Source organism: Branchiostoma floridae, chromosome 16 (genome assembly GCF_000003815.2).
Source record: "Branchiostoma floridae strain S238N-H82 chromosome 16, Bfl_VNyyK, whole genome shotgun sequence".
Lineage (NCBI taxonomy): Eukaryota > Metazoa > Chordata > Leptocardii > Amphioxiformes > Branchiostomatidae > Branchiostoma > Branchiostoma floridae.
This window is the reverse complement of record NC_049994.1, coordinates 6,568,348-6,587,096: the sequence shown is the minus strand read 5'-3', so window position 1 is coordinate 6,587,096 and position 18,749 is coordinate 6,568,348. Positions and strand designations below refer to the sequence as shown.

The 18,749-nt window shown below is 37.4% G+C and overlaps 1 protein-coding gene across 1 annotated transcript in view; it reads right to left on the bottom strand.

The window, feature by feature from the left end:
* LOC118403208 (inactive phospholipase C-like protein 1) overlaps window positions 1-18,688 on the bottom strand; it is a 103,351-nt gene extending 84,663 nt beyond the window's left edge. The window contains exon 1 of the mRNA XM_035801792.1: window positions 18,370-18,688. Within this exon, the coding sequence (XP_035657685.1) occupies window positions 18,370-18,570 (201 nt within the window). The 5' untranslated portion in view covers window positions 18,571-18,688. The remainder of the gene's footprint in view (window positions 1-18,369) is intronic.
* Between the last annotated feature and the right edge of the window lie 61 nt (window positions 18,689-18,749).

Below are 18,749 nucleotides of genomic sequence, written 5' to 3'. Positions count from 1 at the left end.
TCAGGATTCGATAGCCTGTAACTAAGTTTTATTATTAGGTTATTACTTAAATTTAAGTGGTGCACCCAAAAATCTTTTGGTGCACCCAATTTTTTAAGCTGGGTGCACCAGTGCACCTAATCCCAAAAATGAATTTCAAGCCCTGATCAACTTGAGCTCAATACAACAAGCTCAATATAACCAACTATAGTAACTATTATCCTAACTTCAGTGTGCCAGAAAATCTTATTACCTAAAAGTTGCACAATTCTCCAGACAATGTGCAATTGCTTGATGCATGATCGACAAGCTACAGTAAATTCAGCAATGTTTTTATGCTCGCGGATGCAAACTCAAACCAGTAAGAGACAACAGTGCATGCATGGTACTGCTGCGAACAGTCCTTTCTCCCGCTTAACCGCAAACAAAAATCTTTGCAAACTTAAATGCATTTACAGTATCATGAAAAGTTGTATATGATAGACGTATCTTGCATCAATGCTACCAAAGGCAAATGATCTTTGTAAGGTTTTCTTTGTAATTCTTTAGTGTAGAAACTTAGACACCTAAACTGATTTCTAAATTTTATGACCTTTGCATGGTTTTCTTTGTACTTCTTTATTGTGGAAACTTAGACACCTAAACTGATTTCTAATGTAAGGTTTTCTTTGTACTTCTTTAGTGTAGAAACTTAGACACCTAAACTGATTTCTAAATTTTATGACCTTTGCATGGTTTTCTTTGTACTTCTTTATTGTGGAAACTTAGACACATAAACTGATTTCTAATGTAAGGTTTTCTTTGTACTTCTTTAGTGTAGAAACTTAGACACCTAAACTGATTTCTAAATTTTATGACCTTTGCATGGTTTTCTTTGTACTTCTTTATTGTGGAAACTTAGACACCTAAACTGATTTCTAATGTAAGGTTTTCTTTGTACTTCTTTAGTGTAGAAATTTAGACACCTAAACTGATTTCTAAATTTTATGACCTTTGCATGGTTTTCTTTGTACTTCTTTATTGTGGAAACTTAGACACCTAAACTGATTTCTAAAGTAAGGTTTTCTTTGTACTTCTTTAGTGTAGAAACTTAGACACCTAAACTGATTTCTAAATCTTATGATCTTTGCATGGTTTTCTTTGTACTTCTTTATTGTGGGAACTTAGACACCTACCCTAACTGATTTCTAATGTAAGGTTTTCTTTGTAGTACTACTTCTTTAGTGTAGAAACTTAAGATCTAGACACCTAAACTGATTTCTAATGTCTTATCTTTGTATAGTTTTCTTTGTATTTCTTTATTGTAGGAACCTAGACACCTAAAATGGTTTCTAATGTCTGATGATCTTGGTATGGTTTTCTTTGTACTTCTTTATTGTAGGAAGTTAGACACCCAAACTGATTTCTATTGTCTGATCTTTGTATGGTTTTCTTTGTACTTCTTTATTGTAGGAAGTTAGACACCCAAACTGATTTCTAGTGTCTTATCTTTGTATATAGTTTTCTTTGTATTTCTTTATTGTAGGAACCTAGACACCTAAACTGATTTCTAATGTCTGATGTTTGTATGGTTTTCTTTGTACTTCTTTATTGTAGGAAGTTAGACACCCAAACTGATTTCTAATGTCTGATCTTTGTACGGTTTTCTTTGTACTTCTTTATTGTGGGAACTTAGATACCCAAACTGATCATGATTTCTAATTTCTGATCTTTGTATGGTTTTCTTTGGACTTCTTTATGGTAGGAACTTAGACACCCAAATTGATTTCTAATGTCTGATCTTTGTAGTTTGTATGGTTTTCTTTGGACTTCTTTAATGTAGAAACTTAGACACCTAAACTGATTTCTAATGTCTGATGATCTTGGTATGGTTTTCTTTATTTGTACTTCTTTATTGTGGGAGACTAGACACCCAAACTGATTTCTAATTCTTTCCAGTTTATTTGGCCCTTAGGCCACACCAATTTAATTTCTTGGTTCACGGATTCGCTCACTCCTATTTTTTGGAAAAAAAATAAAAATAAAAGTTAACCACTCTAGCAAATTTTCACCATTAATGAAACCATTTACCAACTTTCTGGTGTTGCAAATTGGCCTTTATATTATAAGCTCCTTAAAGTGTGGGTATTATCATTGAAGTTATATTTTTCATTCATGAAGAATGGGACAAACATAAAAACTGACACTACTTTTGTAATTTTCAACAAACAGGTGCTGTTACTGTACAGTAATAGTGTTTTTGTATTGTTTTAAAGCTGAAAACTTTTAATCTTTATATTTTAGACTAGCCCTTACCTTTACCCCAACCATTTTACGATTCTTATTTTTATTTTTATTTTGCCCTTTCGCTCCATATTTTTTATGAAAAAATCCGTGAACCAAGAAATTAAATTGGTGTGGCCTTACTGAACAGAGCCACGCAAACCTTCAGAGCTGAGTCAAGTCACGTAGCTGCCACAGAGTGACGTTCTTCAGATCTAAAGGTGTTACCTCGTGATTTGTTACGTGAGCAGACAAGTGTGTCTGGGATATTAACAATCTCCAGCATATATGTATCTTTCCATAGCTATCTAGAGTCAGGCCTCGAAATACTTTTTTCTGCATACCTGCACTGGTGCAGGTAACAACGAAAATAACCTGCACCAGACAAATTTTACCTGCACCACAATTTAGGAAGTATGGATCAATTGCCCCAGGCGATACCCAAGCTGTCAAGTGATCTGGCGATGTCAGGATGTACAGTGTCCTCACCGTAGATACTCCGGCTCATCTGCAGTGCCTTTTCATAATACCTGAGCGCCTTTTTTCATACTAAAATTGTTCAAGAACTTTTCATACTAAAATTGTTCAAGAACCATAATTGCTATTCTTTTTTAAAAATATTTTATAGGTGGCAACAGTCAATGCAGCTAATAACAATCCATATATACCTACATCATATGACATTCATGTATAAAACCCAGTACATGGACCAGTGCAGGTTAGGTGCAGGTAGACATCAGAAATACCTGGCAGTGCACAGCTCCAGTTTTACTTGCACTATACACAGGTGGTATTTTGAGCCCTGAGAGACAATTCCACATTACCAAGAGGGTATTTTTCTTTTGATGTAACATTTTGGAAATCTTTATAACAATCTAACTGTGATAAGAAACTGTTTAGAACTATTCATAACATCTGTTTGACGTTCTAAATATTTTCTAAAGTAATCATACATGTTAGAAACATTTCTAACATCAAATACATTTCTTTCTTTTAGTTTCTAAACTGTTGCAACAAAGATTCGTCATTTGTTGAAACATTGATACAGTATTTTGTATCTTGGTCAGTGGGATGGGAAAGAGGACAATTCTCACATTCCTGCCAAGTACAGGAAATTATGTTTGTCTGCCAGCTTCCCACAAAGAACCACAACTGTCCACATTGATGTTTGAAAATTGTTCTAAATAATTTGTACCTTTGCTTTCAAAAAGTTTCCAACATAAGTTCGAACTATTGTGACGGAAATTCTCTTTTACTTGAACTTAATACAAATGTCTACCTTGTCCCCCCAACGACCTGGAGGTCAAGGGACTAGGTAGGTAGGTAGGTAGGTAATACAAATATCATTTTAAAAGCCTCTCAGTGACTTGGAATTGATTCTAATGTCAAGGCTTACAAATAAGAAATAAGGCAACAATATTTCTCAGGAAGTCTTGTGGAAGAAAAAACAAGTAAGACGCCAAAATTTATACGTTTTTTGTCCCAGGACAGTTATTTCAGGCTTATATATAGATAATAAGGGGCAAATGTGTCTGATAATATGAGTAAAACAGTGATTGAACAGTTAAACAGTATCCTGTGGCACTGTTCTCTTTACCATATTCAAGTTCAGCACCAAGGACAGGGATAATTTACATGTACAATGTATTTCAACATGTACAATATATTTCAACATTTCTCCACCAATCAAATCCACCACTTTTAAACAGATGCAAAAAGTATTTGTCTTGGCTTTAGGCTAGCCTTTGATAACAGTACTGATGATAACAAGTATTGATGACATTGGCTTGAGAGCAAAAGCTTCCTTGTAGATAAACAGTTGAACAGTATGTTGTGAGATTGTTCTCCTAACCATAATCAGCACCAAGGACAGGGATGGTTTACATAACTGTAAATGCATTTAAGTTTGCGGGGATTTAATTTCGCGGTAGCGGTAAAAGGGACTTTTCGCGGTGGGTTTAAGTTTGTGGTAACACCATAGACTGCAGTCTAATACCATTATAGAAAAATGTTTGCGTTGGTTTTAAGTTTGCGGTTAAGTGGTCACCGCGAAAACCGCGAACATTAATCCACCGCGAACATTTCTGCATTTACAGTATTTCAACAGTTCTCCACCAGTCAAATCCATCATTTTCAAACAGAAAATCTGATGCAAAAACTTCTTGTCCTGGCTTGAGGGGAGCCTTTGATAACAGCATGTGGCCATGAGTAATGCAACAGCCTTGACTGATTACCAGTAAAACAGTTTTTGTTATTTTAATCCACTCATAGTGATTAACCATTTAAACAAGTATTGGTGATATCTATCTATTTATTTATTTAATTGAGATTGCAGACAATGCAATACATGGAAAACCCAGGCAGTTTAACTGATATTGGGTGCCAACACATACATAAATTTATACTTCTCATAGAATACACACAATTAACTCAAATGGCTAATGCTGGTTCCCCTTTATCCGCGGGGTAACCTATGTCCGACTCCGCTGTATTCAAAATTTTAGTAACTAGGGATATCAAGTTGATAGACGGCAGTTTCAAATTGCATTGTATTTGAAATATTGCAATGTGAACCACAGTCTGTCGACTTAAAATCCCTGAAAAATTTATTTTTAAATGCAACGGATAAAGGTTACCCTGCGAATAAAGGTGAACCAGCGTTATACTTCAAGTAAAACAACAAGATTAAGCTTAAAAACAAACCTTCTTGAGTAGAACCATAAGTTAAGCTTGATATATAAGGTTGAAACTTTGTATATGGGATAAGAGCGAGAGCTTCCTTGTACAATTCTGTGTTTTGTTATGCAGAAATCTGAGGTATTACTATCACTAACTGAAGAAAAATGTCAGTTCTAATGAAATAGGCGAGAGGATTTTAGACTTATCAGCACAGCACAGTAGACAGGCAAGAGATGGTCTGAAATGATATCCCTTCTTCATTCATCATGATACCCAGTAACTGACACTTTAGGCCACACCAATTTGATTTCTTGGTTCACGGATTTTTTCATAAAAAATATGGAGCGATAGGGCGAAATAAAAATAAAAATTGTAAAATGGTTGGGGTAAAGGTAACGGCTAATCCAAAGCATAAAGAAAAAAAGTTTTCAGCTTGAAAAAAAGTACAAAAACACTATTTTTGTACAGTAACAGCACCTGTACCCACACTTTAAGGAGCTTATAATATAAAGGCCAATTTGCTACACCAGAAAGTTGGTGAATGGTTTCATTAATGGTGAAAATTTGCTGAGTGGTAATTTTTATTTTCATTTAATTTCCCAAAAAATAGGAGCGAGTGAATCCGTGAACCAAGAAATTAAATCGGTGTGGCCTTACTTGATTAAAACAGGAAGAGCCAACCACACTCCAGGTTGTGGTTAGGTCTTCAGTCTTTGGCCAATCTTGTTAGCTTAAAGAAAGATGCCTTTTTGTTGCTAAGTGTGAACAGGAATGGGAAGATTATGCAGAGTGTAAATGAAGACATCCTTAGAACGAATCAGCTATCACAAAGTACAAGAAGAATATTGCCCAAGGGAATTCTGCAAGCGACAAGCTTAATTATTCATTGCAATCCTAGTATGTCTGGGACATTTTGCTCTCACTGAGTGTGCACATGGCCACTGACACTTTAAATTTGGACACTACTAGAACATCATATAGGGGGCTATTAATTGTTACCAGTTACTGTATGTTAATTTTTCTGCATATGATTATGACTGAACGTACATGTATACTACTTGTGTTCTTATTAAAGATGCAAGGCTCATACATTTATACAAGTTGTGATCAATAAGTTCTCTGCCTCACCCAGAAATAATAACTAACATTTCGAAGCATGGATGTGAAGTATAATGTCTTTTACAAGTGTGTACAAAAATTCAAATAACTGTGATCATTACTTTACAACAAACACCCAGTAACAGTAGGTAACGTTATATAAAAGAGAAGGAAAAAACATGGACAATTGAGCTACAACCTGAGATGTGTGGGTCAACTTGCTCTGCTTGAAAGTCAGATACCCACTTCTTTCTACTTGAAATGCTTTTTAGGAAATCCTTATCAAATATTTTGGTAATGCCTTGAGTTCAAAGAATTTACGGAATGGGGAACTCAGCCCACATGTCTGATCATAGAGAAAAAGCAATCAACACAGATCAGCTTTCATGGGGGACCGCCTAGCACAGTGGTACTGTCTTCGCCTCGTGACCGAGAGGTTGCGGGTTCGAATCCAGCTGCTGTGTTACCGATCTTGTGCCCTTGGGAAAGGCACTTTACACGACTTTCCTCACTATACTCAGGTGAAAATGAGTACCTAGCTTCGGCTAGGGCCGTCCCTCAGATAGGACGTTAAATGGAGGTCCCGTGTATGGGGAGAGTCACACCCTATGCACGTTAAAGAACCCCCACACGTGCGATGGTGCGGTGTGAGATGGAGCAAACCTTTCTGTCTGGAGTTGGTGATTCACTTCAAATCACCCGGTTGGAGGCCTGGCGAACCTACGTACTGTATCAGCCAGCGAAAGGGTATATCACCCCGTAAGGGGCGGTATAACCTCGCCGCGTGTAGACATGTGCGAACATGTGCACATGTGTGTATGGCGGCTTTGAAAAGGTGTCCTTAACACCTGTTTCGCCATACCCTCCAAATGGAGAAACCTAATAAATGTGGATTTTTTTTATTGTCTGATCATACATTTGTAGTTCACCAAGGTTGTTTTTCTTGCAACCTTCTAGCTGATATTCAAAAAGACATAGAAAGAAATGACTGCAATGATTTTGAAATTTTGAGGATATTGATCATGAGAAAAAGGCTTCAAACTATAAAGTTGTGCCTCGAAATTATTTGAGTTAGACCTATAATCACTGGGTGAGGCCAATAACTTATTGATCACCCCTCATACGTATAAATCCTGACTGTAGTCATGAAGAATTGTCATGAAGAAGTTTTCTTGAGTGGTGTTTCCTTATCATGATACTGGTAAAGACATATCCAGCAGTTCTGATATACACATCATCAAAAACACATTTGTTACCATAGTAACACCATCCAAAAGTGTGTATCTCATCCTCCCCGATACAGCTACGGAATTAAGGGCATCCATCAGTTGAAGGGTGGTGCCAATTAGAGTATCACCAAGAGATTTATCACTTAATTTCGAGAGAAGTGATCCCTCAGCAAGTCTGATGTCTGTGGGGAAAACTGACCGCATTGCAATCAAGTCGTGATAGGGCGTGTACGGGGGTCATCCAGGCATGAACATTGGAAACAAGCTGCTGTAAATCACCGCACGTAGATCAATTAGCAAGGCTTGGAGATGAAAAATCGTCTGTCTCAATTTGCATGCAGGAACAACACTGACAATCTCACAAATATTGTGAGTTTGCGCCACCTCTTTAATTTATTTTGAAAGTTAGAGAATCAGATTACAAAAGCCGAAAAGGAAATTATATATATGATTAAATAATTTCTTATTTGAATTTTTAGAACTATGCCACAATGAATCATATAGAGTTAGAAAATACCTTACCACACGCTAACTTTCACTTGATTCCTAAGGGAACAATGATTTCATCTATCTCGTGCAACAAATCATGCTACATTGTAAGTATCACATATCTGCAGAAAGGAAGAGAGGTACATAAAGGGGTAATTCAAAACCAGTGTTGCATGTTAAATGTTTCTATAAATGCATTGGTATTGACAGCAGGCCTTTTAAGCAAGTAAAATATATAATTATGACATGCGTACCTGTTCATTATACATATTAACAACTTGCTAATTGATGGTAAGAATTGACATAAAACAACAGAAGGGTACTAGACATTTGACATCTGCATAGAAAGTGCCTCTGTTAGACTGTCAGTAGTTGGCCTCAGGCATGTAAATTGTAAAACATACAGCAAGCAATAAAAAATGGTGTTTTGCACACATGTGTAGTGTACGGTTGTATGCATGTGAACATCCATCCATGCCATGTAACAATCTTTTAAATGTCGATTGAAAAATAGAATATCAGGTGGGACATGAATCGCTACATACATTGTACTGTGCTGGTGCATTTGTATATGTCATTGATAATATTGGAGCTGAGAGTAGTTTCGATTTCTAAATTTTCATATCTTTTATCGCTGCTGACATACAATGAATGAAATAAGTTTGCCGTGTTTATGAACAATTTTCTTCATCAAAACTCAAAACATGGGCAAATTGTTTTGTCTTCTGCTTGCAATTGCCTACTCCCTTGTCTAAGTATAATAGATTTATGGTAAGTATTATGATATGCTGGAAGTGATTGTTCAGTACATTTGTATTTAATAAAATCCTTGCCAACTTAAGGTGGTTTCCTTTACTGGTTACCGGAAAAGGTGCCAGACATTTTCATTACATTACGAGTACAATTTGGCTAAAGCACTAATCGCGACCTCAAAAACACCACAAACGAATTTTGTCCTTGCGGCGAAATCAAATCAACGCTAACTTTTAAAATGCATCAACAGTAACCCTTTGCCACGAAATATGTATTCATATGCATGCGTTGCTGGACAGCATATTGTTTGCAAAGAATAAAAGGAAATCTGTCAGTAGTAACACAGAGAAAATACTTAGAAACAGTGTGGGGTATTGGAATTGACAATTTATTATCATATAATATCATACTCATCAAAGACAAAATTGTTAATCAAATGTTTCAGTTTCAGTTTGTCAAATATATCATTGTGCAAAAAACATATTATCTATAACACTCGTTCACCTTTATCCGTGGGGTGACCTTTATCTGTTGTCTTTAAAAACAGCACATTTAGGAGTATTAGGTCTGCTGACAGTGGTTTCAAATTTGCAATATTTTCAAAATGTTCCGATTTAAGAAAACCATATATGCATCCGTCGACTCTATATCTCTATATACGTTTTTTGTACAAACAGCGAATATAGGTTACCCTCGGATAAAGGTGAACCAGCTACCAACCTAAGATCAAAATACATGAACCAAGAAATATGTGTTATATTTATGCACTAACTAATAAAGCGGGATAGAAAACCTCTTAAGTTTAGATGCTAGCTGTAAATGCAAGAGTGCTTCCATATCACTATCAAATCCTCCATAAAAGTTGATGAACAGTGTATTCTATATAATGGTATCTTAATGACTTTCCATTTAAAGCACCTGAATGCACTCTTCTTCCTATCTGCAAATGATTCTTCAGAGGGTTTGGCTTATGACAATCAAGTCTCACTGATAGACTGCCCAATAAAAAAACTTTTTTGCATATATCATAAGCACATGAATATAGGGTCAATCTCACATTATTTCATATATACAAACATTTAAACTATAAAGCAATAATGGAGATTTGGTTAATGTGCATGTGATGATGCAAGTATGGGGGCATCATTTTTCTATATTTAGTATATAACAACAAAAACTGTAAAATCAATGTTGAAATTGTCACGCTGCTTTAATGTTTGCAGTTTTCAAGAGTAACTTCTTCAACACAACCTTACAACTTACACAACAAAAATGCTTGTTCTATCTTCATCTGCAATGGTCCTTGTGTCAACCACATACCAAGGAGCTTTTATCAGTCTCTCCTTGCACATACTAAAAAAAACAGCAAACACTGACCATTTTCTCCCAACTGTACAATTTAATCCCTACAACCATAAAGGCATTTAGACTAGATTATGAACCCTACATGCCTTTGATAGGATGAGCGTGTACATGTATCACAGTATATGGAGGAATAAAGAGAGAATCTGAGATTCTATCTTCTTCCATGAGGCTTTAGGTCACATGATTCGATGTCCTTGCTATCGGCAGTAATGGCGTCATAACTGAAGGGTTGTGTAAGTGGATCATTAGCTCTTTGACAATCAGATCACATTTCATCCCCCCCCCCCCCCCAAGCGGTTCAACCTTGTGGCCGCCCTTGAATCCCCTCATGAACCTGCAATTGGCAGAAACAAGGCTAATGCCTGCATGGCCCTGCATTACATGTAGCAAACCTCAGGCCTGGAACTGAACTAGCCCAAACGTACGACTGTAAATGCATTGAAGTTCGCGGAGAATTAATCCTTGCCGTTGCAGGAAAATGGACTTTTTTGCAGTGGTTTTAATTTCCCGGTAGCACCATGCACTGTAGTCTCTATTTTTACTGTTATTGAAAAAAGTTTGCAATGGTTTTAAATTCGCGGTGAAGCGGCTGACGCAAATGCCGCAAACATTAAAGTTTCTGCATTTACAGTATATCATCAGGGGAATTGTTTTTTTGAACAGGGAATATCTGTGGAGAAAGAACTTGAACACAAATAAATACCATTAGCAAAAGCTAAAAATTTGGGCAATTTGGGGGGGGGGCTCGTAATACATATTTTCAAAATGAAAAAAAAAAAAAAAATGAATGATAGGCAATATCAAATCTATTTGTTCCTTCTTGGATTTTTTTCAGAGAAAAAATTGGACTGTAAGATTTTAAAAAATGAATCTTTTTAAATAAAAGGTCGGTGGTGAAGATATACGGCTTAAATACACAAAAAAACAACAGCCTAAGGAGTTTAATGGCACCTTTTATACAATGAATCCCTTCCTTTGATTTGTTACAAATGTCCTGAGTAAAAGGCATTGTGTTTAGACCAAAGTTATGTGTATGTGGCTCTGGATGGTAATATTTAAAGATTTGTCATAGCTAAATCTGTATCACTATTTCTCGGGAATTAATATTTACCTCCATGAAATGTCATGGAGGCTATATTTTACCCTGCGTTTGTGTGTCTGTCTGTCAACAAGATAACTCAAGAACGGCTTGATGGATTAGTTTCATATTTGGTATGTTGGTGGGGTGTGATGAAAGCTAGAAGTGATTAGATTTTGGGCCCCCTAGCAACTTTCCTTGGTACTGCAGTGCCACTTCCGGTTTTGCTATCTCGTGTTCTGAACAAGATATGGTCCCAATTTTTGGGTGTTAGATAGCTCTTGTGCTTAGGAATAAGTGACATAAGTTTGGGCCCCCTAGCGTCTGGTTTCGGGATAGCAGGGGCATTTTTGTCAGAAACTTCTGAAGTGGATAACTCAAGAAGGGAACAATGGATTTTCATGATTTTTGGTATGTAGGTACCTTAGACAATGTTATACAAGATAAAATACAAATTATGCAAAATTAGATTACATTTGCATAATTAATGAGCTTATTCTTTCATAGCAGTTTTTTAATGTATCTCTTGTACCGGACATGATCTGGTTTTGATATTTAGGTGGTAGATAGCTTTCAACGTCATGACAAAGTGGGGCAAGTTTCAGCCCCCTAACATTTAATTGTGGAACTGCAGGGGTGTTTTTGTCAAGACACTCCAAAGAGGATAACTATAGAGAGGAATGATGGATTGCCATCATTTTTGGCATGCAGGTAGCTTAGGCAAAGATGTTTATAATGATATACATTTTATGCAAATGAGGACTTAATTTGCATAATTAACGAGGAAATTGTACAATTCCATTGTTTTCAATAGCTGAACTTAAGTAAATGTAACACATGTAATCTATGATAGGTGAGAGATAAGCAGATACCAAATATGCAAATGAGGAACTGATTTGCACAATATATACAGAAATAGCAAATCCACATAATGACTAATATTGGGAATTTTATAATTGTGACATGTGTACGTTAGTCAATAATGAACATCGCCATACATAAATTATGTAAATGGTAGTCATTTGCATGAAATTTACAAAAGCTCTAAATTTTCATGGAGGTATGAGGTCGCCGAACTCTAGTTATTTTCTATTTTTGAAAATGAAACGAAAAATGGACAGGCAAATCCGTGAAGCAACTAATGAAATTGGTGTGGCCTAATAATAACGTACAAAATTCAGATCCCTGGCTATTTTCATTTCTACGATATCATCTAAAAAAAAATAATGTGTATTCATGTCCATTAGCTACAAGATTGAGTTTGCATGATCTAATTAGGTTGAGGAAGGATGAAATGGCATAAGATTTGAATCTCAGAGGATTACTGAAGATGTAACCTTGTTAGAGGTGGTCCATAGAAAGATTAATCTACAACTATTACAAGATTTGGGGTCATTATAATCAAGTTGAACCTGTGAGCATCGGTCAGGGAAGTAAGACAATTAAATTACTGGACCCTTGAAATGACTATTACTTCCAAATCATTCCTTTCTAAAACAGGGACAGAAATGTAATTTACTCCTCTGTCTAAATGTAGTACATGTATGTATCATAGGTCAAAACGTCAGGAAAGTTACCACAACCCTAAAGCAACATATTCCAAAAATTCCTGTATCACTACAAAAATGTCCTTAATCTTATTTTTCTTCTTTCTTTTTATACAGGGAATAATTTTCTTAAGTAAGTTAGATACAATTGCTATTTAAGAATACATTCTGTCCACAAGTTAAGTGTTTCATGATCAAGAAAAAACTTGAAATTCTTTAGAGTGAAAATCCTGGTAAGAAATAGTTTCTTAAGAAAATGATTCTTGTGAGAATTTCCATTAAAAGAATATAAGGATATAAAAAAATGTGTACACGACTCAAGAAAAAAATTAGAAAATGAAGAAAAAAACAATAGATAATCTTTTTGTAATGATACATGTGTATATCAGATCTGTCAATCAGTAGAATAGAGCATTAGTTTAGGTCAGTACCTAGCTACAGCTCCTTCTGTGCATATATGATAATGGATGAACAGTATTCTCAAGATACTATTGCATTACTTAAGATACCGTGAAGACTTCTAGAAACCTTGGTACAGCTCCAAGATATTCTATTCTAAAACAAATGCTCCCCTACTTGTTGGAGATGTCTTTGGGCAAACGAGACCAAGCGCTATATATATATATAAAGTAGATTTAGCATACAGCAGCATTTTACCTGATACACCAGTGTGTACATGTATACACCAATAAATCTCAGTGAATCTCAGACCGACCTACAGTGTACATTAGCCCACACCAATTTTATTTGTTGTTTCTCGGATTTCCCGACCCTTTTTTTTATTTGAAAAAGAAAAAAAACTTTTCAAATTGATGGCCACACCTCATTCTGACAAAATTTCACTGCCTTTCCTATCTCAAATCAACTATGGGCCTCAAATTCCAGTAGCTGTACAAGCCTATTGATGGTCGTTTAACTTTTTTTTTCAAACTTTGGACTTTTTTTAACAATTTTTTTTTTCGACCGACCGACCCAATTTTTTCCGGCAAAAATCCAAGAAACGACAAATGAAATTGGTGTGGCCTTAACACAGGCATTACCATATCTCAACAACTTGAACAAGACCAATTTGTCAGCAGATAACTACAAAGACACATTCAAAGATTTCTTAAGAGCTTGCCTCCGCTCCAAGAAATACAGATAGTATTACCAATTCTTTTCTATATAGCTGGATATTCCTCATGCTTGACATATCAATCCATGGGATTTGGATTCAGGCAGTACCTTCCAGAGACAATAATACAGCTTGCAGCTAAAGACCAAACTAGGCTTTCTTTTATACTTTCAACAATGCATCATTTTTCAAAGGGAACCAGAAAACCATTCTCCTCCTCCTTCATCAATTTCATGGCTAGTATGCAAGGCAAAATTATACAGTATCTTCAATTCTCCATTGCCTTGATACAACATATATCAGTATGGTACAATAATTCTATTCTGAGACAACTACATTTGTACACTTAAGGTAAATCGGTTGGCTAAATTGGCATTTTGACCTTCAAATGTTTTCTTATTAATGAATTAAGAAAGAATGGAGCCGTAACGAATGTTGATAGATGGGCATTACAGAATTCTAAATCTGATTTTTTGGGGGGCCAAATTGATGACGTCATCATTTTTATTGGCTCTGATATTATTTTTTTCTATGACAAAATACAGCACTTTGGTACATACCACTGTAATGAAACTTCGTTTTTCGTTGCATAATGATGAAAGCTACAAATGTAGTGTTGCGCAAACTGATATCTACTAATGATAGATGTAGTAATTAGAAAATGTTTGTTTTCATCTAATTAAAAAAATTTAATTCTTAATAACTACAGATCGTTACTAGTAGAAGATATCAGTTTGCGCAACACTACGTTTGTAGCTTTCATCATTATGCAACGAAAAACATACTTCTACTTTAAAGTATGCTCAGATGAGTAGTATATAAACCTGTAATGTAGATATTGATGCTCTTGTTGAGTTCATTAAGAAACGTGCAACGTTGAGCAGTCTTACTTAAACAGAAGCCTGTCTGAAAGCTGGCATCTTCCTGTGAAAGGAAGCACTGTTCAACTTTGATAAGTACAAACCTCCCTTCCACAATCACTTCCTGTCCATCTTTTGCAGATTAACAAAACGTTATCATTTGATTTCCCGCAAGAAATGGCACCATTATGATAAAAGATGAAGGAAGTACTTAGTACTGTTTTTGTCTTAGGAAAACTAGCTAGTATCACCCTTTCTAAGACTTTGCATCTGAGCTATCTTATCATGTAAAAGTTTTTCTGACTCTCTGACTTGTATTGAGTTTGGAGACAACGCTTGTTTGCCTTTATCAATGGTGTAACCCATTGTTTTTCTGAACAGTGCATTTAGGGATATCAAGTCGACGGACCGTTGTTTCAAATTGTAATATAGCAGTTTGAACACATTTTGTCGGCACGATAGCCCTAATTAATACCCAGTTTTGAGAACGGAATCGGATATAGGTTACCCCGCAGATAAAGGTGAACTAGCGTTATAGGCTCCAGTGGTATCCCCTCTTCTGCTTTGTAATTTATCTCTTCCATGGTTTCCACGGTCATATCTCATCAGATTTACAAGGTTGACCCTCCCCAGGTGTCCATGGTATTCTCTAACCAGGTTTCCATCACATGGTTTCCATGGTAACTCCACCCAAGCTTTCTACGGTAACCCTTAATTCCCCGTTACCAAGGTTTCCCCTCTCCAGGTATCCTTGGTAACAACAAGCTTTCTATATGGTAACCTGTCCCCAGGTTTTCAAAGTTGCCCCTCCTCAGGTTTCCATGGTTGCCCCTCCCAAGCATTCTGTGGACACCTCTCCCAAGATTTCCATGGTTACTTCTCCCAAGATTTCCATGGTTACCCCTCCCGAGGTTTCCATGGTTATCCCTCCCAAGGTTTCCATGGTTATCCCTCCCAAGGTTTCCATGGTTATACCTCCAAAGGTTTCCATGGTTATCCCTCCCAAGGTTTCCATGGTTGCCCCTCCCAAGGTTTCCATTGTTATCCCTCCCAAGGTTTCCATGGTTGCCCCTCCCGAGGTTTTCATGGTTGCCCCTCCCAAGGTTTCCGAGGTTGCCCCTCCAAAGGTTTCCAAGGTTGCTCCTCCAAAGGTTTCCATGGTTGCCCCTCCCGAGGTTTCCAAGGTTGCCCCTCCCTTGAGGTTTCCAAGGTTGCCCCTCCCTTGAGGTTTCCATGGTTGCCCCTCCCAAGGTTTCCATGGTTGCCCCTCCCTTGAGGTTTCCATGGTTGCCCCTCCCAAGGTTTCCATGGTTGCCCCTCCCTTGAGGTTTCCATGGTTGCCCCTCCCAAGGTTTCCATGGTTGCCCCTCCCATGGTTTCCATGGTTGCCCCTCCCTTGAGGTTTCCATGGTTGCCCCTCCCAAGGTTTCCATGGTTGCCCCTCCCAAGGTTTCCATGGTTGCCCCTCCCAAGGTTTCCAGGGTTGCCCTGCCCAAGGTTTCCATGGCTGTCCCTCCCAAAGATTCCATGGTTGTCCCTCCCAAGGTTTCCATGGTAAGTTATTGGTAACCATCCCAAGGTTTCCAAGGTTGCCCCTCCCAAGGTTTCCATGGTTACCCCTCCCAAGGTTTCCATGGTTACCCCTCCCAAGGTTTCCATGGTTACTGTTGAATAAAGATAGGAGTTTAACAGTTACATCCCCCTTGACCGAATGGAAATTAGCCAAAATGGGATTTTTTTTTCTGGAGTTTGCCAGCCAGAGATGTTCCAGCAAGCAAGCTGACTAATATGATTGGTGGAGTTCATAACCTTATTTGGGCCTAAATGTAGGGAATTAAAGGGGGTGGAAAATGTGGTTCTGGGGAATGTAACTGTCAAACTCCTCTGTCTTTATTAAATCAAAAAATTACGTGACACTATTTCTAATATGAAGGTCTCCAAATCTATCTTAAGATGAAAAATCATTGACCCAACTTTGGCCGCTAATGCAGCCACAGGAGGCTTCTGGGACATAATGCTAGTTCACCTTTATCCGTTGGGTTACCTATATCCGTGGCTTTATAGTACAGGGTATTTGGGGATATCACGTTAATGGACGTTGGTTTCAAATATTCTCAGTATATTGCAGTTTAAAACTACCACCCATTGGCTTGATGTGCCAAAATACTGTTTAGAAAAGAACGGATATTGGTTCCCCTGTGGATAAAGGTGAACTAGCGTTACAAACCTTTTCATTTCCTGCTTCACCTACTGAGTGAAAGGGCCCTTAGGATGCCCCTTTCCTTCATCCACTTTCACTTTCATCTTAAACCCCTTTCTATTACCAAGTAATCAACTCGCCCCTTCCTGCCATTTGTCACCAGAGTCCATTCATTCAGACAGGCTTCCATTCCAAGGTCACCCTAGTGACACAGTAAGGTCACTTCCTTTTCATAAGACACTACCAATTTTAGTTCCAGCAATTTTCTACATCAAATATCTGATATAGTGATATAGTCAATATCAACAGAATCAAAAATTACCAAAAAAAAAAACATAAAGTGTCAAAAGAAGGCAGGAAACTCTTTCAAATGACATGCAAAATTGCTGATCTGCAAATCACTACACAATCTATGATGAAAAATCATTTTGACACTTCCCATTTATAAGACACTACCAATTCTAGTTTCAGCAATTTTTGATATCAAATATCTGATGATCAATATCAACATTAAAAAGAAATATAAGTAAAAAAAGGATAAAGTGTCAAAAGAAGATATGGGAGCTCTTTCATATGACATGTAAAATTGCTGAGCAGCAAATCACTGCACGATTTATGATGAAAAATCATTTTGACACTTCCAATTTATAACATACTACAAAATACACTTCCAGCAATTTTTCATATCATATATCTGATGATCAATATCAACATCTAAAAAAATATATAAGAAAGAAAGCATAAAGTGTCAAAAGAAGATATGGGATCTCTTTCAAATGACATGTAAAATTGCTGAGCTGCAAATCACTGCACGATGTATGATGAAAAATCATTTTGACACCTGAGATTGCTGAATCCGAAAATCATTTGTTGAAGAACCACCTGTATTCAAATGTCAACAAACTAGAACATTCTGTGTCCTTTCCGTTTTTTTTTAGAAAACATGAGACAATAGAATCTAAAAGTGTGCCTATGAATAAAAACCCCAACATTCAGCACAAATCACTGCACAATCTATAATGAAAAATCATTTTGACACCTGGGATTGATGAATCCGAAAATCATTTGTTGAAGAACCACCTGTATTCAAATGTCAACGAAGTGGAACATTTTGTATCATTTCAATTTTTTTTAGAAAACATGAGTCTATGAAAAAAAATCCCAACATTCAGCTATCATTTTCTTATTGTGAATGTGACAGTGATGCGTAAATGTCACATTTCTACATGAATGCACGCACCAGGTCTTCTTCCTATTACGAATTCAAAATGATCATTTCAAAACATCCACGCTGACGAATGCGGGGTTAATTTCTATCTGTCCAACTGGCGCCTGGATAATCTATACACTGTGAAAGTAATAGCTAATATCCTTTAGGGATAGGGGATCGCGATGTTCTGCCATGGAAAAAAGCGCTTGAGTTTGGAGACGCTGAAAGGCGGCCCCAAGGTGGTTACCTCACCACGTGAGTGATTGGCGTGGTGGATCGGGATGGGATATAAATAGCACTGGTGGTAACGGGGTACGTGTTCAGCATCATCCTCCTATACTATAGACGGATCTCTTTTCCCTAGTCTACCGTTAGATAAGATAGTGCGTGTGTGCGCCCTGACAGCGAAATTATCATTTTATGATTACCAAAATCTAATACAACTTGAGATGGTTTTGTTGGAAGTGATGTACTTTGTTAAACGTGTGCAGCATCCTCATCCTTACCTTTTTCAGACTGCTCCGCCTCGGCCGCGGCCCCTCCCCCGTAGGGCTCCCCGTGCAGGGCGGTGCAAGCTGCGCCCCGCCCTCACCGGCACTCGCAGCCGCTCCGTTCGGCACATACGGCTCGGGGTCCCCGTCCGCCTTGCCAGTCGCCTCGGTGATCTCGAGCGTCGGTACGGCGGGCCTCGCGGTTGAGTCCGCCATCGCGACAGCTAGCTAGCGCTCTAGCTGACGGCGAGGCGCTTTCTCGGCGATCGATGGCATTATGTTCTTGTGTTGATCACTTTCACTTTTCATCAAGGAGCCCAGATGGTTGCGGTCATGACCCGAGTCATGTGAGCAAATACTGGGTATTGATTGGTCAATTAAGGTTTATCTTTCTT